A 24,567-nucleotide genomic window follows, 5' to 3' on the forward strand; every position below is an offset into this window, starting at 1 on the left:
AAGCAGTAATTTTAGTCGTATAAAGGGCAATTGCTCCTGTGCTGTGAGGTTTTTAAGAGGTTATATTACAAGCAATTCAGTAAAGTAAACTACATGCGATTTTCCAGATAAAGTCCCTCCAGAGATTTGAATGATTGTACATTATGAGGTGGAGTTCTGGCTGCGACAAGCTCTCATAAAATTTAATGAAAAACTGTGCACAGCAGCTTCTAATACCACAGAAGGTGTACTGCTTTCATGCATTACTCAGCTAATGTATGTATATTTATATTCTCAAAACATCACAAAGAAAAAAGACACACATTTAAAAGAAAAAAAACTCTCTAAACTTGACATAAGCAGTATGAGACTGAATAAGGTTTGATGTTTCCTTTTGGGTGGTTCCAAAATAATAAAATAAAACATTGATAATCTATTGGCATTATTCTGCCCCACTCACTTTTGTCACGACATGCTCAGTCCTTCTAAACAGGGATCCCGTTCACTTTGAGAAAAGCTTTGTAACTTAAAGGTGCACTGTGTAACTTGTCTGCTGGAGGGTTTGTCACCTGCTTGTGTCCATGGAAATGAGCCTAGATTCTAGGCTCTAGAATGTTTCACAATATGGCCATAAATGTATAAATCTCCTTGGAGACTGGCAAGCCAAATTATAGGTTAGATTTGTGGAGAGGCAATACCACTCAAAGTGAGAAATTTTTGTATATATTTTTTAAAGATATTTTTGAGGAGCAAATTAGCCAGGCTGGCGCCACCTAGTCCCTCTGCTCAATTTCAATTCTCTCCAGGTCAAGAACTAGGTCAGGAATTAAAATACACTAGATGGTTTGCAAAAACCCTGGAAGTGCAAGTTCAGGCACCAGCCAATCAGCGAAGAGCCATACATTCTGTGTCATCAACGATTCCCAAGATCAAGTATTTAAAGTCGGAATTTGGGAAAAGCTCAATATACCAGTTAGCCCCGTTAGCGGCACATTACACACGTGACTACCAAATAGCAGAGACTAGTTAAATCATAAAAAGTACCCGCATACCTCTAAGCAAACAAATTCTAACACTGTGAGGTCAAGCAGTTTCTATGAAGTGAAACCGGCTGATGAATCAGGCTAGCAGTAAATACCATCTGTAGTTGAATAAACGCAAGACCAGAGAGTTTAATACCATACTATGGACAATTTAAACCAACGCTTTAACATCTATATGGAGACAAACAGGTTGCGGAACCCCTCAGAGCCTCAGAGTTACTCAGAGCTCCTTTAAATATGACCTAAAGTAAGTTCATTTGTGTAAAATGTTCAATGTTCATATGCACCAACAAGTCATCACTGCACTAATACTCTGAGGGGGCTTTAAGATGTCTTTATAGTCCATATTGAAATTAAGCCCATGCAAAATAATACAAAAATGATGCTGGTGTGCAGGGCCACTTCCGGAATAAGATGAATAAGACACTTTATTCACATTTTTAACTGTGAACTATGGCCTTTGACCCATGTTTTTAAACTTTAACTTTCCCTACAATCAGTCATTTTCATCGCATACTGTCAAAATCATGCAGTGGACACCAGGATTTACTCTCAAAATGTGTAAGTCTTGTGCTGTAGCTGTCCCTTTAACCTTTTGACCACTAAGTTAAACAAATTTCATTGACTTAAATAACCCCAGATTTACTTTGTGCTCACTAAAAAGAGAAAGTCTCCAGCTGCTAATAGCCAACAGCCCTCTAAATGTGAGGGTCAGGAAAAGCTGTGCTCCTCTTTCCTGTCTAATTATAGAGCTACAGCTTCAGACAAGTCGTCATCCCTAAATGACTAAATTGGTTGTTTGGTTTTGGTGCTGAAAAAATAGTATGCAATTTATGACCTACAGTATGTTTGCGAAGTTGAAAAGCTGTGGGAAAAATGTCAAGCTATTTTCTTTGGAAGGTTGTCTGAGATCTTAAGCAAATCAACACAAGAGAGGAAGAAGTACTCAAAACGTATCCGCTTATAGCAGTAGCATACCACGTAAATGGTAAATAGTCACATTATACAGCACTTCTTTCATTCATCTTTTGGTTTAGTAGACCAATGCTTTAATCACTGTTTTCTGAATCCAACATTTTATGGGTTATATTATATACAACAGATCAAGTGTCATTTAGGTCTATCATGATAATTATTAATAAGATAAGAGCTGAGATGTAGAGAGTAGAATAAATAATTTCTATTGCTAATTATTGGTTCATTCTGCTATTTATTTGTAGCAGCTTATGCCTTTTGATGACAGAGTATATTTAAATATGCTTTACTAAGATTATCCTGCTTTGTATCTGTGGCACAAAGTAGTTTCAGTATTATCGTTTATCACAATATTTCTCTGCAGCTATATCGTGCTTCAAAATTTGTTATTGTGGCAAGCCAAGTATCATTTAAATTTTCTCTGACTGCCTGTTTTCATTGTTGCTGGAATTGTCCACAATATATTGCTGGGGAAAAAATGAATGCAAAATATCGTACAAAGCAAGGCATCGTAATACAAATTCACAAACATAAACAAGAGGCAGCCATATCCTATGAATACAACAAAGGCTCCATGTCCATCCATTTTACCAAACAGAAATTCAAAAAAGCCAGGCAGCTGCTGTGACAAATTGTTCTGGGGAAGGATTCAGCATGTGGCAACACCCTCCCAGCTCCTCTCCTCCCCACATCCACCTGTCCGTCCTCTCCTCTCCCTTTGCCCTCTCTCCCCGAGCCTCGCTGTGTGTTACGAATTCATCCACGGATAAAGCTGATCTATCATTCTGTCACGGAGGCAGGGGAGGGAGGTAGACTGTGGAATGCCCTGGCACAGAGCAGGGATGGGCTACGCTTCCATGCACATCCCCCCAAACCTCCCCAAAGCTCCATGACCTCCGCAATGCTCAAGTGCCCGCTCAATCCTCACTCACCTGGCTGTACCTGCCTGTAAGCTCTGTGCCTGAGCAGCTCAGAGCGGAGAATAACACGCACCGAAGCTTTAACCGGGGATCCCAGCAGCAGCAGCAGTTGTGATTTGGCTTGGCTTGACTGACTTTCGCCCAATGCTCTATACTTACAATGAATAACACCAGACCTGCCAATCAGATAGGGGACAAATTGCAGGACATGTGCGCAACAGCAGACAGTGGAGTCAATAGGGCCAGCCTTTGGGCCCACTTGAGCCAAAACAACCAGATTTACTGCACTGATATGTCTGTATCCAACACATTCCAGCCGCTGGAACAAAAACACAGGGAGCTCAAATGTGGCTCCAAGAGTTGAGCAATATGTCAAAGTATATGCCAAGTCCTGCTCACCACACATAGCATTACTCAAAAACATATAAAAAACACACATACATTTTTGTCCCATATGTCTGGGCACGCATAGTTGACCCACTAAACTCGGAATATAATATAACTTGGTGTCTGATCCATTTGTTTGCTCATCTTTTTGCAGTTTAAACAGGACAAAGTGCAGCATTATGCAATTTTCTTGTGTCGACTTGGACAATTTCTAGCGCCAAGATCTTCAAAAGTCTTTTAAGTGTATTCATCCTGATAATTTTGCTAAGCCTCAATCACATGCACATTCTTGTCTCAATGAATGTGCCTAGTGTGAGTCTACCTAATTAATGAGGAAAAGCAAACCATGCCTATAAAACATTCTGGTTTTACAAAGCCAAAGCTTGTGCTACATTCTATTTAATATGTACACATCATTTTTTGCCTGGCTGGCGGCTGGGCTTCCTTATTTCTATTGGCTGAGTAGGAGCGCGCCACAGCTTGCAGCAGTATTGAACTTTGGCTGCTATTGTGATCACTGGGCTGTGGTCAGCGCTGTGGTGTGTGCGCTTTGCCCAACGCGAGCCATTCAAAACGATCGGTTTCACAGCATTGCGGTGCTGTTGTCACTTTGTGTGTGGAAACCTTTTACGGCTTATTTAAGTTTCTCAGAGCTACACCGGGAGAGAGCGAACAAATATTTTAACTTCAAATATCCAGATCCAGACCTGAATTTATTGTTGTAGTTAGACGTGATTGTTGTGGTAACAAATTTTGAAGTGTGATATATTGCTGAAGTAAATATATATGATAAATGATAATACTGAAACTAATTAATGCCACTTGCAAAGTAACCCAAGAACAGATTTAAACCACAAAAACTATTCTAAATGTACAATATTGTAAAAAAAAAAAAAAAAAAAAACTAGAGCTGCAATAAATAAACAGCAGAATTAAACACTTTAGTACTTAGTCTGCATCTATAATGAGTCATAGAAGTTACTAATTAAAAGTTTTATGGCTTAAATCATAACGTATAGTCAAAAAAATGCACACAAAAAAATCCCAGTAGTGCAAAGAAAATGCACTCCTAATAAATACTGACCCCCAATAAATATTCTTCCTGCTTTCATATACGGAACAATAAGCTGATATAGTAATTATCATGACAGGCCTAGTGACCACCAGAAGTGGATATTGTTGCCTGAAATGTTCAACAGTATTGTACAGTAGCTTGCCTCTATAGAGATCTGATCTGTAACTTGACCTGATTGTACCTGATAGTCTCCATCGAGAAAAATATGTTTAGTGCCATATTGTGCATGAAATATTCTTGGGAAAGTGACAGCATTGTGGAGACAAGCTGGTGGCCTACACTCCTCCAGAAAAGTTACACATTACATCTTTAGCTTATAAATGTTTGATGACTTCTTTTGAATATTACAAGTTTTATGTCCAGTTCAGTATATTTCCATGTCTTCCCTGCTGTTTGATGCTCCTTCCCCTTTGCTCTTATAGACAGAGGAGCTGCTTGGTGGGAGTGTGTTGTCTTGGTGCCAGGGCAGAAATAGACAGTAAATTACAGGGTCGTCTTAGAGCACCCCGCTGTGCTGCATGACCTCAAAATAACACACACGCACACACACATACAGGCTCCAATACAAATGTGACATCCATGCACTGCCCTACTTCTCTGGCCTGTTGATGTGGCGATCACACAGAAAGTTTGGCCCCTCAGTTTGGGTCTCAAGTAAAGGCTCAATAATAGAAGCAATACCAAAAGAAAATTGAATTCTGTCAACAGGACAAAAGTTTGAATATAAGAGTGAATATATTTTGCCCCTCATCCAAAAAGATTCTTCAATTCTGACAAGGTTAAATCACTGCCTTAAATATGAGTCCCGATGGAGGAGCTAACTAAACTGAAGATACCTAGTTTTTTTACAGAAATAAATATCTGATATTAGTTAAGTCCATTAAACTACCCTGAGGAGTGAACTGTCACCTCAGTCATATTGTGACTTTCGTGCCCCTAATGAGTCATTTTGTTCCTATTCGCATATCCTAACTTGTGTCCATTTAACAGATTTACATTTTCTTCTGCTATGGACCCTAACTGGACAAAAGAGGGATTACATAAACAACAGATGTGATAGTCATTTTAAGTTCAACTGAGCTCATCCAGGCACACACACACGCCAATGATCCCAAAACTATTTATACAGAAATGTTTTCAACTCCTTGCCATGGTTTCCAGTTACTATCACACATAACAGCCATTCTTGGTGATCCACAGTTGTGTAACAAAACCAGCTATTGCGCCTAAGCCCGTGACAGTGAACCACTTGAAAGAGATGTCATTTCAAACAATGGCTGTCAGTGCAGCGTGTAGTGAGCAGAAAAAGACATGCTGAATGAGAGTCACAGGTGCGTGTCAGGCTCACCTTGAGGGAGTCAAAGCAGGCGATGACTCGGCCGTTCTCCACTTGACAGCTTTTGGCCGGGTGAGCGAACTTGCACTCGCTGTCCGGCCGTGAACACGTCCCTCTCTGGAACTCCCGACAGACCTCCAACGTCAGCCATTTTGTGTCCCTGATGGGTGTCACGTTCACCGCCATTTTGGAGCAGGCAGGCCGGGTCGATTAGGAGTAAGAGATATTTGTGTGTATGCTTCGAAAGACACTGGGACAAGTGAGATGGGATAAGGAAATGACATGGGCTGGTTTTTAAGATGGTGTAGTCCCTGGTGTGCGACTGGAGTGAAGCCGGTTAGGCCTCTGGCTCACCTACCACCTGTGGCCCATGCTAGGTGTGTACTGGAAGTGAGTGCCCGTCACCCTGGGCCTAAGCCGGGGACAGCCACAGGGTTAGCTTAGCAGCCTCAGTGTCTATTTCCTTAACTTGTATGAGCAGCACACAAAGTTTCTTTACAGCCAAAGCACAATTGTCAGATGAAATGAATGGCAAAAGATGTTATCGATTACACTGATCCATGATGAAAAGATTTAGAGAAAAGAGGGTCAGGGAGGCTGGACACTGAAGAGAAGTTGTTCCTCTCACAGGAGCTAATAAAAGCCTTTCGTATTAGGCTGTGTGCTGAGGGAGGAGTGCTAGTTTCCACAGACGAGGGCTGAGTGGCGTAGATGGAGAGCAGGATGGCTGACAGATTGGTAGAATACTGTCTCAGCGGCTGAAGCTGGCAGTCCGGGTTCTCCTGGTTTGGCCGGAGATTGGGTCCAGACACTCGCAGGCACAGAGGCAGGGGCGGCTTCAGGAGGGCCACACCGCCGGGGGCTCAGCCAAACAAAGGCACTTCTCTCTGTGAAAAAAAAAAGCATGAACAGTGTTAGTGGAGCACATGCCAAAATACACATTTGAATGTGTAGACAGAGTTCCATCAGACTGTCTTTTTCATTCATTCTCCTCCCAAACATCCTCCTCCTCCCTCCCCACTGCGGCCCTCACACAGACTGCCAGTATCTCAGCTGGAAAATCAAATCAAACACAATATCGCTAACAGTAGAGCTCGCGCTCTCAGCCGTGGACAATTTATTTAAGGGGAAGACAGTGAGGAAAAAGAGAGATCAAGGGACAGGGAAAAAGACCTCATCTGGAGAATCACATGATACAGTATTGTAGAAACAGCTGTATACACGGTACAAGGTTTTAATAAGGTGTGAAACAGGCAGTTATCTACAATAAATACAATGGTCCATTGTTCATTAATGGTTCATTTTTAAAAATACATGCAAAAATTATCAAGAAGTTGATGAGGTTAAAAGTATGGGTTTCCCTTCTCTATACTTAGATAACATAATGAATTTTGTTAATCTAAAGCCTAAATGAGCAAGTGTTTTAGAGTATCGATCAATGATCCATCAGGCCTGGCGAAATGGTAAGTGGCTGATCAGTTTGCTGTTAGTCTGGCGTCACTTGGCAGGTGGCCAGGTGAGACAAGACACAGATCAGACCATCACTCAATCACTGCCCAGGGAGAGGCAGCCAGGCGCAGCTCCTGTCAACCCCTCCTCCCTCTGCTCATTCTACAGCTGTATTAGGTTCTACATCACAAATACCTACACAAATGTGAACATATATTAAGTGTACAGAAAAAAGTTATAAGATACTTTGTTCAAGGGCACATAACAAGACTGAAATGAATATGAATACAGTAACAATGATGTTTTTACTTTACATTTTACACTGTGTGTCACCTTTAGAATTGCTGTTTGGAAAAAGCCTGGGCATTCAACGAAGAAATGAGCCATGAAGAGAAGGTGAGACGGCACAAGAAAGAGGTAAAAATAGTGCTTTGGTCAAACAGTGATTGCTTCTGTGTCATGCTCCTGCTCCCATTTGGCCCAGTCACATCTGTGTGCACTACTTTCACACATCCAACATGATATTCTGGGTAGACCATATGTGTAAAACAACATGCCAAAGAGGCCACAGTCTCTAACAGTCTTCTTCACGGAGGTCATCCTTTTTACTGTGTACATTGACAGCTGACAAATTTTTTCCTTATATTCTTATGTATTCTCAATATAAAGGTATTGTGCTCATTTAATAATAGAAACCATTGGAACTCATATTGGCAATACAACTTGGTATACAACTGCATACAAACTTTTAAAAATACTCCATTTTATGCAAGTGGTAGCAGTGGCAAAGTTTCTACATTTAATGGGTTCTAGAAACGTGAGTTACATTTTGCTGAAACAACTGCAATTGTTGTCAAGAAAAAAAGAAAATGCAGAGTTTTAAAAATTCCAGAAGTTCAGAGCTTTGGAGGAATATAGTATATAAATAAAGGAGTCATCAATAAGCATCTTAGCATGTGTGAATAATGTATGTGGCCATTTCCCGTTGCCAGGGGCTGGAGATATTATTACACCATCCGATCAACTCGCCAAGGTAATAAGTAGGAGAGGAAAAAAGGCCTGGCACATTAGGAGCCCCCCAATTCACAACCCCCACACATCATACACACATATATACACAAAGAAGAAAGACGGTGTAGTTAAATGTCTCACTACATGTAACAGCAGCTGTGTAACCAGGGTTCAAGTAACTCCTCGTTTAAAATAAGCCACATGAGAGAGTGCTAATGTGTCAGCTAAAACAGGCACTTGTTTGCAGTCTGGATTAGCTCATGCTCAGTGGAACCTTACAGGGATTGGAAAAGTACCTGCAATAACAAGACTACCACAACATAAACGTGATGATGGCAATGTATAGTTAAAGGCACATGCTTTCTGCATACTTTCTGACAGTTGAATGAGGTAAAACTAATAAGTCATAATAACTGAAATTGAAAGCAATCATTTGTGCGTTTGTTTCTGTATTTCCTTTCATTCAAATGTGTTTTATTACAAATCTGGTAAGTCTGTGAACAAGATTCTGTGTTAGTCAAGCATCTTTCATTATCAAAAGTCTGATTTAAAAATCAGTTCTGGTTCATTTATGACCTAATTTTGGAGCATGGAGCTTGCACACAAAACACTTGGGAAATCTGTGAAATTTTGAAAATGGTCAAATGTATAACTGTATATACAAACTGCATAGCCTATGTGTTAAGAGGCAATATGGCAAAATTTTCTTAATGCAATGACTACAAAAAGGCAGTGTGAGAGGATTTCAGTTATCAGCAACACCTTGGGGAAACCCGATCAGTAGTGTTTAAGTTTGTGCACCAGTTCAAAGATCACACTATAGGCAATGACCTTTAAGAGAAAATAAAGTGAAAATGCAGAGAAAGAGGAAGAGAGAAGAGTCAGTAACACAAGAGGTGAAAGGGCGCTAACTGCTGCAGCAAAAAGCAGATGTCTGGAAGCCTCATATTACACTGCATCAATGGCTGACCAGGATATCAGTGATGACCTGGACTGCCCTAGTCACCGCCAGCAGCAGCAAGAGGGAAACTGTGGTACACAAATACAACCGTGAAGAGGTGGTGACAAAAAAGTGGAAGACACTGGAGGAAGACTGATAGCAGGTTAGCAAGGGTAATTAGCAGCTGAGTAGTTGAGAGACAGGGTTAGGTGAGACTGTGGTAGAACTGTCAGGTATTAAGATAAAGAGTGAAAAGCTAGATTTAGTTTCCATTTAAAAGTGTGGATCGTGCTCCAATTCACCCTGTCAGAAGAACAAATTTTAAGTGTAACAATCCTGCAGAAAATAAACAATAACTGATCATATTTAAACTGCTTAAAGATTATTCCATTAAACCTTCACAGTAGGGCATTAAACATATCTTGCATATATTCAAATATAGATAATTTTATTGCTTTATTTTTTAATTCACTGAAAAAGTTGTATTCATCAAGTTAGACCTGTAACTTGGCGTGGTACAGATAAGTTTAATGCCATACTGTGGATCTTTCTAGGCAAAAGCAATAACATGGAGACAAGTGATGGACCTTTCACCAGAAATGTCAGAGATGAAAATGACATGAAATTATGAGATTTCCAAAAAAGTTCCCCACTAGGGCAAAGAAATAGAATGATACACACACTAAATATTTAGCCCCAAAAACATTGTTCCATCTTTCATTCATTGAACGATAAGTTAATGATAAGTATCCCCCATCATTTATCATGCACCAATCCGTCACACGTGTTCAGTATTATTTGCATGCTAGTTGAGTCGTCCTTTGTTCTTTCTTCTCTCTTTCTGAAAATCTGCTTATGCTAACTATCATGTCTCCCAAACAACTAGGTGACTATGTCTTCTCTTTTAATAGTAAGTGTCCAGATTTTATTGGTCCACACACAGCCTCCCCCTCCATATCTCTTCCACTGGCTCTATCTCCGCTTTTGTTCCTTGTTCACACAACACCTTATGCTGCAGTAGCACGCTAATGTGCTGCAAGGTCATCATCTCCACAGCAACCAGAAATGTCTGTTTAAAGCAAGGACAAAGTGCTCAGTGGTGTCAGGCCTGGCATCATGGCTCACTGATACAGAGGTAAATTACATAAAAGCTAAGTTAGCGCTTTAGAAATAAGATGTTTCATTGTGTTCTATTGTACAAATTACATAAATATATAGTAGTGCAACACTCACTTACACTATGAAGGTCTGACACCATAACAAAATACAGTTTAGCTCCAGTTCAAAGGGAATTAGAACAATAGCAACAGTAAATTAGCTGTAAGCTTCTAAATCATCTAGTAATGGACTATTTAGCAAAACAAATGGGGAATTTAAATGAGTGGCAGGCCTGCTAAAAACTCTGGATTAGTTATGTAATACACAAAGCCATTGCAACATGGGATAAGCATAAATACTTTGTATTCATATATGAACAGAATTGAAGATATCATACGCACAGTGAGGCGTGACTTGGTGCAAAGACCTCCTGTCTGTTTTATAGGCCATAAAATATGGACATAAACCTGGAAGGCAAGGACTATGCAGCCATTGCATTAGCCGATAACATTTTATTTTAAACTGTATCTTCAATTTTTGTAGTCTTGTCTTCCATATTACTATTAAAATCTTTAGACAGACCTTTTTTCTGGTAAATCATTATTTTACCTCTTGTTGTCTAAAGCAAGTTAAATGAGTCCATTGATTTCTGGTTGAAAAGCACAGAACTGATTCTCTTCTGCACTGGTGTTTCAAATAGAATTGCCCAAACATGCATAAATATGTAAAGCTATTTTTGCATAATATATCCACTTTAAATAACTTCAATATAAAACTGTGTCATTACCTTCATATATCAGAAAAAATGTGCTTCTTGAACTCAGGTTAAGTGATTTGATATCATATTTTTGTGCCCCGATAGCCCATTAAAGACATGGTAATCTCATACTTCCTTGCATAACACATACTGATACAGGGTATTAGCACTGACCGCAAACTATGAGACAGCACTTCTAGAAACAGCACTGTACGAATGACTGGAAGGTCAGTTGGAACTCTCGTTGGTATTCGTGGCGCAGTTGTATTCATGTTACGTATGGATTTGCACCGCCTTGTTCACTGCACACTTTCGGGTCCTGCATATAAGCAACTACAGCACAATGTATGTCTGGCTTCTTCAGCGCTAAGACAAACAGTGGGAGGAGGGGTGAGGAGGGGGGAGACAACAGGGGCAGTCAAGTGGCACGTGTGCAAGCTGTCGTCTGCTCCATGATATCAGCACAAGTGTTTAAACAGCCCTACGCGCACATACGGACAGGAGGAGAAGCAGTTATAGGCAGTGTCTGTAGGGAGTTGAGATAATATATGTTTACATTCACGGCGGTGGATTCATTTGTGCATGCTAATCAGCCAGTAATTACATCCAGTTGGGTTGTAAGCTTGATAAAATGATTTCCCCAGCTTTTGAATCCTATCTGGTCTCCGGGTTGCTACCTGGATTCTGGTTCCGCCACTGTGGTGTAATGCAGCAGGGGATGTCATTGAGTTCATGGACATAAACCAAGCTACTGCCAGACCGGTCTGCTCCTCTCAGGAATAGCAATGGAGAAGGAGGAGTGAGAGTGTGTATGGGGAAGGGCTAGGAAGCACGGAAAACATCGGCAATAAGCGAACAAGGGACAGACAGACAGACAGCAGTGAGTGAGTGATAGAGAAGAGACATGTCAGGGATATAGATGTAATACAGCGGGAGATGAAAAAGTAGTCCGCCCAGCCCTCCTCTGCACGTGGCATTTCAAACCCAGTGCCATTATCAAACATGAAAAAGGAAGAGAGAGGCTTTTTATTCTGACATATACTGGTCATGTAAAAGCAGCCAGGTGGATACCAGAGCCGGGAAATTGGAAGACAAATTGGCGGGCTGATGCAGAGACAGGTAGACAGGAGGGGAGACACAGGTTACATGTGCCTCTGACAGACAGCTTGACGATGTACAGCATGTAATGAGAAGGAAGAGGAACAGCGCAGGTGTCAGACTGACTTATAGACAGGGAGACACAACATGAAAATTATTATTTATAGAAAGATAAGCTATAGAGATGATCCTGATTATAAACGCAAGCTTTTTCTACCAGCATCTTAATCCAAATACATTATGGTGTAGTGCTAAACACGTTACTCACAGTTTCAAGTACTCAAATCAATCAAGTGAATTCTGAAAATTGTTGCATGCAGCAGAGTGGTTTATTCAGACGGCCCTGCTAGGTAAAAGCCTGAGGGAAAAATTTCTGTTTCGACTTTCTAGTATAAGATTTCTACTATCTGCACGAGCATATTTTTGGACTAGACTTGAAATAAATGTTTTAAAGTTGCACCCATTTGAGAAATAATGCTGAAAGTTAAAATTAATGACTTTAGTTGCTCTAAATTGTATTGACATGCACTGTAATTTGGCTAGCTCTTCCCCTACATGCCCTTTTCATTTCTAAGGACATATACAGGCAAATCAGTGTATTCAAAAACAACACCTTAAAAGGAAATGGTCACACAATAAATAATCTCAAACTTCTTCAAACACAATCATCTGGCTAAGTGCATTCTTTTCATTCTTCAGTCCTTGACATTTTAGATCACCTCAGGAAATACCAAAGAAGTGAATTTTTTCCCAGAAGAAAATTCATTTTTCCAATGTTCTCCGCCGCACACATGAAGTATCTAACTATGAACACCACAGTGGCTTTTGGCCCAAAGGAGGATAATCTGTCCTCCTCAGCTGTCTGTGGCCAGTGATTCAGTTTGACACCTTAATCTGTGGAAATCACACTGGGTTCCCCTCATGGAGCCAAGTGTATTTACTATAGATTACATCTCCCACTACTGTGCATTAGTCCTGTGACAGCTTTGCAGACCGAAGGGAAAACAGCAATCATACGCCATTGACTGACTCTCTGTGATTTCACCACTCACCAAATGGCCTCAAAGGACCATACTAACATTTGTTTGAGAGACGGTGACTGTCCAAAGGGTCTGCACAGTATAGGGGAAAAACAATACCGGCAAATGATAAATATTGTAATAAGTGAGAACAGGTTTTAACTAGGACTTGCAGAACTAATTTAAAACTAAACTAAACATACCAATAACTAGGACTACCAAAGAAGATCTAAACCACAACTAACTACAGGAGTAAACAGAAGAATACCAAAACACCATTTAGGATTATACTGCAAAATTAAGATTTAAACAGTGACTAAAACAGGGGTCAAATATGTACCTGCCTTTTTTTTTTTTTTTTTTTTACTATGACTCCTATAGTGTAATAAGTGTCCTTAATACTCCTTGATATTAATATGGAGAAGTAATTATCTTTTACATATTGGGTAGTCCTGTAGTCTATTGCCCGTGCCAAAGCCAGTGATCTACATGCGCCCAAAGAGGGCCCTAGTCACGTCCTGCTGCCATCACCTTGATCAGAGGATGCTGCTTCTTTCCTTAATAATGAAATAATGTAAATCAGGATGCGCTGGTGTTGTTATGCATACACACACTAACATAGCTCATCTGCATTCCTCGCACCAGCCCGTGCCTGCTGAGGACAGCACAGAGATGACATCATTTCCAAAGGACACATTAGTTAAAGGGAGGAGGCGCTAAGAGAAAAGAGGACACATATATCGCCTTTGTTTAAATACACAGAAAGACAGCGAGTATGTACGCAATAGGTCCCATGCTTCTCCTGGGCGGTAGTCCTTTCCTTGTGCTGCTGTTTATAAGTCTGAATGGTGTGCTGTTTAAATTCAGTATGTATCGGAGTGCTTTTGCGCTCTCACTGTTCTATACTCTAATGACCTTGTAGATGTGCCGGCTCTGATCTGCAGAGGAGCTGTTTCAACCCACCAAAGAAAATATGTGAGCTAGAAAAACTCAGACAGAACGCGGTATCAAGACAAACACAGATGTGCTGCTGCTGGATAGAGTTAGTTCAAAGAAATGTGATTTTAAATTGGTCTCTAATTAAAGATAGACTGCTATCTTTAAACTGTAAGAAAGAACATTTGACAAAATATTGGTTCTAATGTCTTTTTCCATGCTGCTAGATATTGTGGAAGTCTCCCATCTAAGCTAATTGGAATTCAATAAAAACTTGGCTTGCACAAAAAAAATAACTTTACAAAAGAGTTAGACAGAAAATCATTGTGCCATGTCTATCAATATTGTTGACAATAATAGGATAAATATACTATTTACATATTATATACAGGAACAATAATTGAGCCTGGTATACTGGTTGCTTTCAGATCACAGAATGTGATTAAGGCACACTCTCAGAGGCTATTGATTGACTGCATTGTTATTTTAATAAGAAATATTACCATTGCACAATGAGGCCCATTAAATCCTACTTTTTAGCCTATTAACAACTAGGGTCACCACATCTGTACTCATACACTGTATATGAAATATCATGCTTATTAATGGTTTTATATTAGATGCCATAACCTCTCTGTTTCATTTCCAAAGGCATGTAATCTAAAAAAGTACATTATACCTTATAATCACCAGCTATATTTTGCTGGACATTACGTCTCATTACATCTACATTAAACTGATACATTCTATTACAACTTTGGTTCTTCTTTGTTGTACTTTTCACTACTATTCTCTATACAATTTGACTTATTCAAACATACATAGGGCAGTTTGTATGGCTCTCCAGTCTCCATACTCTGTGACTTTGTTTGGACTTAGGTGCGCTGTGTTCCCCGGTGTTAGTGTAGCCGCCTGGGTCAGTGCAGGAGGTGAATCATTTCCTGAGGGCAGACTGGTGTAAACACTATAGTCATAATACAGGCAGAGGCTACTCACCAGTCTGCCCATTATGGTTGGATGTTTGTGTTTTCATTCATTCAGCCGTACATGCGCCCACTTATTTACCTTGAGCTGTTGTGTCAAAAGAGCTCCAGGAGAAACAAGGGGAGGAACACAGACATCAGCCTGCCACACAGCATGTCGCTAACTGCCCTGCGGAACATTAGGCACTAACCATTCTTTCGTCCGCTCAGCTCTTTTCCACATTAAAGTCTCCAACCACCACGCATTACCAGTGAAGCATGCTGACCATCTGCATACACACACACGCCATATACTGTAAGTTCCCCAAACAGATGGTAATGAGAAAGTCCAAAAGCGATAAGGCGAAACCAAACGTGAGAACTCCAGTCTAGTCTAAACAAAGTCACACACACACATGCACGCACACGCAGGCAAAAGCAGAGACTTACTGTATCTGTGCATGCGCTCATCTGCTGAGAGAAAGTGAAAACCTCATGCTTAGCGGCACCCCTCTCCTTTCCTCCCTCCGTCACTGTCCCCTCCTGGTTCCTCCTCTTTCCTTCTGCCCTGCCTCCTTTTCTTCCTTCTTCTCTCCCTCCTTGCCTATCCCTCACTCCCCCCTTTCTCTCTCTCTTTCTTCTTGATCTATTGTATTCACACATACCAGCTTCCATATAAGGGTGCACAGCTAAACATGTCAGATGTAATTTATCCACACTGGGCTGTAAGTTCACCTTTCACAGCTTGGATCACTTGCAAAAGACATAGAAGAGGGGAGAGAGGAGTTGACTGACAAACTTCTGCAACAGTCTTCAATTTCCCACAATGCATAGTGACTGAATTTGTGTGCATGCTAACAAATTCTGACAATCAGACCATGAAAACGCAAGTGGAGAATGAAAATGCTATTCACCCGCACTGCACAAACCACACTTTTCCCTCCTAACCATCTGTATCTGCAGGCTGTAAATCACATTGTTTATAAGATACCCACCTGCCCACCCACTCCTCTACAATCCCCCTCCCTGAGCTTTATCCAGTAACCTACCTGCCTATATAAAACATGAGTGACAGTGGAGCAGTGCACAAGGAAGTCAACTGCTGTAAATAAAATTAGTAGTAGATTTAACACAGAAAAGGAGGGAAGGAGGAGGAGTTGACGTCTTTTTGTTTTCCTGAAGCATGAAACAGATCAGAAAGATGCCGTGGAATTTAAAAGGAGGCTGAGATAAAAATAATGTGTCAACAAATAGGGCACCGCACAGAGAGCCCTGCAGTCTGCCGTGAAGGAAAAAAATACGTGCACAATTCTCTCTGATGATGTGTCAGGTTTTTGCACAATCGATGCCTTTAAAAATACATGCACGCTGACCTCTGCGCCGCCTGCTCTGCTTCGTCTGGATGAGTTTTTCATGTTGGAGCGACCTTTATACTGTGCTTGGTGAGGCAGACAATAGCACGGAGAATAGATTGACTCTTTTCCTTTATGTTCAATCAAGCCACAAGGGATTACAAACTACTACACACACTGTCAGTGCCAAGCCTGGATAAAAATAATTAAGTTGTGGCTGTCATCTGTTGAAAGCTGTCTTTGGAACTTTTTTGTTGAGGGTCCATCACCTGCTTGTTTCTATGGTTATGTCATTGCTCTGCCTGGAATGTTACACATTCAGACATTAAAAAAGCTCTACATTTATTCAATTACAGGTGCTTTTACAGCTCAAAAACACCTAGTAACACAGGCATTCTAATTGTGAATGGGGTTGTCTTTCCACAAATCTGACCTGTAACTTGGTCTCGTTTGGTTTCCATGATGACAGAAAGGATTCATAACAAACTAGAAAAAATTCCAGATGAAACAATAACATCTCCATGGAGAAGAGCATTTGATGGACCTTTCACCAGAAAAGTTACAAAGTGCATCTTTACGTTCATATGCTAATCACTGTATATCAACAGATACATGGTCTGGCATAGGACCACCTTAAGGCACACTTGAACCAAACCAGAGCATCACCAGTTTCCACTGTAAAATTAATGATGCATTTAAATGGTCTCATTTTTACTAATAGTAGTTAAAGGTGCATTACATAACTTTTCTGGTAAGGGATCTCCATGATGATATAATTGCTTTTCACAGTATGTTTTCACTTACAACTAAACAAGCAGGAGATGCCACTAGAGCAAGATACCAGTCAGATCTGTGTAGAGGATGGCCCACTGACTGTAGGTGTGTTCTATGAGAAATAAAAACACCCATAATTTAATGAATGGAAAATGGATAAGTTTAAAGCCACACTGTGAAACATTTCAGACCAAGCAAAACAGTCTCCATACAATCTCTCACTTTTTTCAACTGTTGGTCTGAAAAAAGAACCTGAGAAGACCAAATGAACCTCTTTGGTCCATGGAAACAAGCAGGTGGCGAACTCTCGATGCACAAAGTTACACAATGCACTTTTAACGGTGATAGCAACAGAATAATATTGACTTTATACTCATGTTTTTGCAGTAACACACTTTTTATTGCATTATTTTTACTAGGTAAGTGTGCCTTCTGAAAGAGATAAATATATTATAGGTTACAGCAGTAGAGCTATATCTTGCAATGTTTACACCTCAAGAGACCAAAATATCCCAAAAACAAGCTGGCCAACAGAGGAGCGCCCAGGACTATGTTTGTGTGTATACAAGTGTGTGAGTAAGCAGACTATTCTACTTGTTTACTGACACATTAAAATTTCTTTCCATAATTCTACCAATTTGTGTATATGATTTATTTGACTGTCGTCCTTTATGTTGATATTTTAAATGGTCAAAACAAGAAAGAAAGAAAGAAAGAAAGAAAGAAAAAAATGGTTTTATACATTTTGTCTATAACTTAATTATAAGATGTGGTAAACTGCCAATAAGATATTATGGTTATAACTAGAGATGCACCAATCCAGCTTTTTCAGTTCTGATAGCAATTTTGATACTATGACTTAGTATTTGCTGATACCCGATACCAACCAATATCAACTAATATCAACTAATTTATTTACTTCTAACACATTAAAATAAACTGATCCAGACGTTGGCTGATATTTATCAGGAAATAGTCTTATTGCAATTTATATGTCCAACCAGGATAGCTGCTGAATCGATATTTGGAAGCCAATATCCTACCCAGCAAATTTTTCAGTATCGGCACCAATATCCAATACCACTATCGTATCAGTGGTGCATGCCTTGTCATGATGTTATACTAGGTCATTTTGATCTGCTCCTTCCTTACTCAGCTAAAATTTCACGGTTAAAAGGTTAATAAAACATGCTAGTGTTAAAATTTCTTTCACCACATGCATTGACAATGGACAATAATAAGCACTGCACTTGAGTTAGCATTAGCCTTTTACTTCCTCCCCCCAGCTTGGTCAATGCGCAGGACAGCCATAGTCACAGTTTGGTTGCCATGGCGCCTAACTCCATCAAACAGGACGTCAGGTGCATGTGTGGAGGTGTGTGTGTGTGTCAGGTGGGTGTTACCAAGTGACTCAGAGCCACATCACTGACTTGTGGCGGCAATATATCAGACTGTTTGGAATGTAGCACTCCATTGGTTTCTGTGTGTGGAGTGTGAGGCAGAGGTGCTGATTGAGAAGTCGCCTGCAGCACGCTCTCCAAAGCATCTCTGATGGATCTGTGCATGGCGTTGTGTGTTAATGTTTATCCTCAGCTTCTATAAATATTTATTCATTTGTTCATTGAGTCTATGCAATGCCATGCAGGCCTCAGTCATTTAGCATTCAAAATTAGAGTAATAAAAGTTTGCATGCACTGTCAAATGGGTCTATGGGTTATTGTGTTGTCACACATATTTTATTTTCTTTGCTTTTCATCCTTTCCTCTTCTTTATCTCTGATCCTAGCCCACATTTAGAGCATTCAAATAACACAATTTTAAGTATTCCTCTACCTCCCCTCCCTGTAAACTTATTATTAGTTAGTTATATTCACTTTGCTCTCTCTGTACAAGTCCTTGCCATCTCAATATGGTCTCTCTGACTGTATCACCAAAAAATCTAACATGAGGCGGCTCATTGCACTCCATCCTAATTCTATCCATCCATGTCGCTCCTCCAGAAACCCACATGTTAAGCTTCCTTCAACTCTGCCTCTTATATTTCTACTCAATATCATTAGTCTCTCCACTATCTTGCACAAATTTATACCATACCTATATATCTCGTTTCATGTCAAAACAGATCATAATAAAATCTCCAAACAAACACTTTGCATCTGCACAGTGCGTGAAGTGAAGGAAGACTTATTATGACATCTACTTCTGGTGCACATGTCATGGACAGATTTAGAGTCGCGCTCATTGACACTTAAGAAGGTCAGCTGTTTTCCTACACGTGTCACTGTGCAGAGTGCAATGAGGCAAAATGGGCCTGCTAGATTGCAAAAAGTGTTGATAATAAAGTGAAGGAAAATAAAGTCTAAAATGTATTTCAGAACTCTTAAAAATATACAAAAAAATAAAAATAAAAAAATAAATTAAAAAAATTATAATCATTAAGGTATGTTTTTGGTGAATGGTGCCAAATTTCTTGCTTAGTCCCTTAAGTAAGACTATATATAGCACTGTCTCTGTCTTTATAGAGTGATAGAAAAACATGACAGCAGACCTTTCACAACTGAGAGAAAATCATACATCCACCCATTCATCATTTTTTATCTGCATTACTCTATAAAGTCAGAGTCGGACGCAGCAAAAAGGTTTCCAGAGAATATCACAGATCTTACCAAATGGAAAATCCAGCTGGGCAACCAGGAGTGTGTGTGAGAGTTTCTCAGCTTCAAGAAACAGATCTTTGTTCAAATGAGGAGCATTTGAGGTGAAGTCATTGAATGGATCACCTTCAGAAAACAGCCACCTCGTCAGTATATTACAATAATACAAATGGGAGTCTGTAGAGGTGACAGAATATTAAGATTCTTCACACATTTCAATCAATCCTGCAAAAGCTACTACTGTTGTTTTTATGCATATTGTTATGCATCTATGTTGTTTGTTAGTTTAACTGTTTTCAGCATGTTGAACAAAATTTGTTTTCAAATTCAATTTTAAAAAGCTATTATTATTATTATTATTAACTGGAGGACATAATCATTCTGGTTATATAAATGAAAACATTTTGGGTTGGACTCTTTAAATTGAATATGCATCCTCTGTTTCCTTTTACTGCTAGAAACATACGTGCATTGTATAATTTAATGAGCAATAACACAACACACAGACTATGATGTATACAGCTCAAACAGTCTATGTTGCTGTCTGCTGTCACAGATTCATCTGACATTAATAATGAAGGCTCTCCATTTTGAGTTCTGACAGGTGGATTTCTGCAGGCACAAACACAGCGACGCACTGCTCCATCTGAGCTAAAATGAGAAGAATCTGAATATTCAACAGATTTCTTTGTCTGATCCACATTTGCATTTCATTTTCTCAACTGCACAGCAAAGACAGAGTGCAAAAAATAATTCCAAGGATCTCATTACGACTCTTTCGTTGGAAGTATTACTTTATGGCAGCATGGAGGAAATATGATGTCACATATGAGTCTCTGGGTGGAGAAGAGCAATCTCCCATTTGAGTGGTGGGTAATAAAGTTCAGGACTCCCTCCCATTTGAATTGCAGCATTTTTCAGCCTGTCTTTGTGTCTGGTGCAAAAGATATGGTCACGAGCCACAGAAGTCAGTTAAACCACAAAGTTAACTGTGCACTTTTAACTGACAGTCAGCTTTGTCCACTGTCATTGGATGTCTCATTGCTCAGGTAGCATAATGCATAAAAATTGCTGGCTATAATATAATGTAGGATGGTTTGAGAAGCTCACAGCTATAAATGTTTTATAAAATACAGTACTTATGAGCAGTTCATGAACTTTGCATCAACTCAACTCTGGCACTGAGATTTTAGTTCAAAATCTATCCTGCTTCAATGTCTGTCACCTTGGCGACAACAAATGTGTCAGTTATTTACTCATTAATCATCAACACATTCACAAAAATATAAAGATATTTAAATAAGTGTCTGATTTTTATTTTATTTTTAAACTTTTTTTTTATTTCATGCATCTAAAATCTATTTTTCAAGAGCAAACAAAACAAATAAAATAAAACTTCCTTTCTCTATGGCTTCCACATGCATAACTGCTTTTATAATCTGTACAGTAAGTGTCCACACACAGTTCATGCAAAAGTCTATGTGCTGTTTATTCAGATGAGGAGGAAAAGCTGCACAAAGTCAACCAACAGCTCCACTGACAGACTAACAAAGACTACCCACATGCTCAACGCACTACGCTACGAGCAACAGGCTGCCAAGTTGTCAGAATCATAATCCATCAGATATTAATGGCTGATCCTTTGTATGCATGCTTCCCATCCTCTCCCTAGTCGCAGACATGTAAACATCAAGTACAAGCAAAGAGAGGCTGCCTTACCTGCCCACTGCTCCGTGTCTCTCGCTCTCTCCGTCCGGCCGTACGAGTGAGCTCCTCTCCTCTGCCAACGGGAACTGATGAATGTGCACGACTTCAGCCCCGCAGCGTGCAGTGCATTATGGGGTATGGGTTTCTCTCTCCTCCTCTCCTCTCCGCGTTGGCACAGTGGTTAGAGGGGGATGTCCTCGCCTCCTGTCTGGATAGAGGAGGGCCAAATCGCACACACACACACATTATGCACAACGCCTCATGATGACGACTGCCGCGGCTCTGGTCGCCCTAGCAACAGTCTCTTCCTCGCTGCTCCCCCCTGCTCCTCTCCTCTTGTAGCTCTTTAGGCTTTCTCTGTGGGTTCTGTTCAAATAGCCAAATACAACAGAAAGATTATTGATTGCACGCAAGCCCCCTTTTATTAGAGTTTCATATCACATTATTAAAATGTTTGAGCTAAAACGATATTGGAAGAATAAAGATACATTTACATGACCACATGATTGACAACTGTTGCTTAGTGGTTGGCTTTACTGAGGTATGATCAATATGAAGTATCCATGGATTTCAGAATAATGAGAAACTGGGACCACTGCCATCACAATTAACAATAAAAAAAACTAATATTTTATCATTTTGAATGGTAAAAAGTCCTCAAAATGTAGTCAATAAAAAAACCTGAAACCCATTAAAATTTGCCATTAGGGTAAGGACAAACCATTTTTTTTGATAAAATTGTCAGATTACAACTTAAGAGTTGGAGGTACACTAATTTATTAAAATCGGATCATTCTTTTTAGTCATGATGATGCTATTTATGTTGTAATTAAATCTGGTAATTATAAAAGTCCATACATGATTACAAGGTTAGACTAAACAAACTGGAAAGAACGAGGATGATAAAGAGATCTGCTCTCACCGTATCCCATGGTGACTGAGTGGGAGGGAGGCCATGACTGTCCTTCAGGCCCTGTAAATCAGCACTTCACAGCTGAGACCTACACTACAACAACAACACTACGCTAATGCTAACACTGCTAGCCTTTCCTCATATAAGTCTGTCATTTTCCACAACATGTTTCCACTTGACCTAACAGTCCATGGCACTAGCATGTTTTATTAAATACACCAGCTGCAATTTTGGCGAAGTAAGTAGGTCAGCTCAAATGCAATAAAATTAGAAGATATAAAAATCATTCTATGTGCTGCAGTAGCCATGGGAACAGGTAGGAACTAAAAACAGACCACTTATTCCACTTTTTCAAATAATTGCTTAAATGCATAAAAATACCGGAAAGATCTACAGCAACAGGTGATAATGAGTTTTAACAAGCGAAAAAAGTGTCACATAATCCAACAGAGCTGTTTTCTCCTCTACATTATTCTTTCGGTGCGCAGGGACTGTGCCACTAAATTACCTCAGAGCGGCCCCCAAAGGAAGAAAAACGCATTAAATCAATAGAAACCATAAGATGCTCACATTGGAAGAAGCTGCGATTATGACTGAAAGCTCACGGGCTTTAGGTAATGAAGAGTACTTGAGTTTTAGGGACAGCGAATAACCTGCCCAGATTGGAAAGCCAAGGTGATTAGGCTGCTCTTTGGGAGTAATGGCAGCAGCAGGTGTCCACAGGCTCCATGTGCCATGTCTATTCATTAGAGACATTAAGACTAACCAGAGGACACGTACACACGCGCTCAGGCGCCCCTCTCATTGGAACTATTCATTAAGCACGCTGCAGTAGCCCTTAAGCTCAATGACCATTGATTAGGCTTATGCATAATAATAGTGCTGCAACAGAGCCCTATTTATTACTGCCCTTTCACTTTTTCCATCCTCGCTTTTACCTCTATGCTGTTTATCAGCAGCATTCCCACCTTGTAGTCTGCAAAGGAACCCCTGAACAGCAGGATGCACTAATCGCAACTGTAAATAAACTTAATATCCTGATTCCTATTCATATTTCTCACAACTTATACAAGTATTCTCAAATGGCTGAAAGGAAAGCATTGCTTGTTATCTCCAATTGCTTCAGGCAAAGTATTTCTAAAGTGTTGGATTGTTGATGCAAACACATACTGCATCACAAATATTTGAGGAGCTAAACAGCAGTGCGTGCAGTGAGAGAGAGTCTTGGTGCAGCCTCACTATAATACTATGAGACTGGAGTTAAACTATCTGGTGGCAGGCTGAATGGGCCTTGTAAAAGTGCATCTGACATCAAAATAATATTTACCCATTTATTTTTAAAGACGTCTTTCCTCATATTTACGGGTGAGACAAAGTGAGGATGAGTCGGGGGCTTGATGTCTGTCTCTGTTACAATCAGCCACATGCCACAGAGGGAGCTCTGCTGCAAACAGAACAGCAAACACATTTAAATATGTCCCAGATGCACACATGTGCTTTGCCTTTGCTTTGCATAAGCGTTTACAGACCAATCTTTACAGAGTGATCTAGTTTGAACTACTTGACCTTCTATCAGTAGTTTACCGTCCTAGTTACAGATGTAGAAAAGCTCTCCATATAACAGGAAGGATGCCATTCCCTGCTACTGCAGCTACATCCCTGAGCTAGACACTCATGCCTAGCTCAAGGATATAGGTGCAGATAAGCAGACTGTCCTGCGGTAGTTGCTGCAGCAGAAGTAGCTTAGGAGTGTGACTTAGGAAGAGTGAATGAATAATGCACCATAATTGTCCAGTAAGACATTTGACCAAACATGCCTACCTAATGTGGTTGTGTTGTTTGCCCATCAGCACCACTGCCCCTCACTGCATTCCACAAATGAATGTTTCACTGTTGCTGGGACGATAATGTGATTGTTGAAAAGTGCTGTACAAAAACAAAATTCCTTGTTAACTCAAGTCACACGGAATGGTGCAATATAGCTGCAGAATTGCCTGTCTGTGTCAGCATGTTACTCTAGCACACATCATTTACAATACATAATATGAAACATGTACTACTGCAGTGAGAAAGCGCCTACTTCAATACATGGGAGAGATACTGCATGGACGGAGGCAAAGTGAAATAATGATAGACGATAATGAAACTCCCAGTGGTTCTTAGTGGACGGCATTTGCCCAGTG

The 24,567-nt window shown here is 40.1% G+C and overlaps 1 protein-coding gene across 12 annotated transcripts in view; it reads right to left on the reverse strand.

The window, feature by feature from the left end:
• The window catches only part of LOC110163557 (muscleblind-like protein 1), a 56,440-nt gene extending 34,828 nt beyond the window's left edge, over nucleotides 1-21,612 (reverse strand). For 11 of the 12 annotated variants that reach the window (XR_008633789.1, XM_055166990.1, XM_055166988.1 and 8 more), the window contains exons 1-2: nucleotides 21,484-21,612; nucleotides 5,728-6,602 (exon numbers count right to left, since the gene is read on the reverse strand). Coding sequence is in view for 11 of the 12 variants with exons in the window: in XM_055166990.1 (XP_055022965.1) it covers nucleotides 5,728-5,901 (174 nt within the window). In the remaining variant the exon portion in view is untranslated. Of the gene's footprint in view, nucleotides 1-5,727; nucleotides 6,603-15,435; nucleotides 15,510-21,483 lie in introns of those variants that run through there. The other variant, XM_055166981.1, reaches the window with a different exon arrangement.
• Nucleotides 21,613-24,567: the final 2,955 nt, after the last annotated feature.

The sequence above is a fragment of the Boleophthalmus pectinirostris genome, unplaced genomic scaffold (genome assembly GCF_026225935.1).
Source record: "Boleophthalmus pectinirostris isolate CB_2022bp ecotype Guang Dong unplaced genomic scaffold, ASM2622593v1 HiC_scaffold_9, whole genome shotgun sequence".
Taxonomy (NCBI): Eukaryota; Metazoa; Chordata; class Actinopteri; order Gobiiformes; family Gobiidae; genus Boleophthalmus; species Boleophthalmus pectinirostris.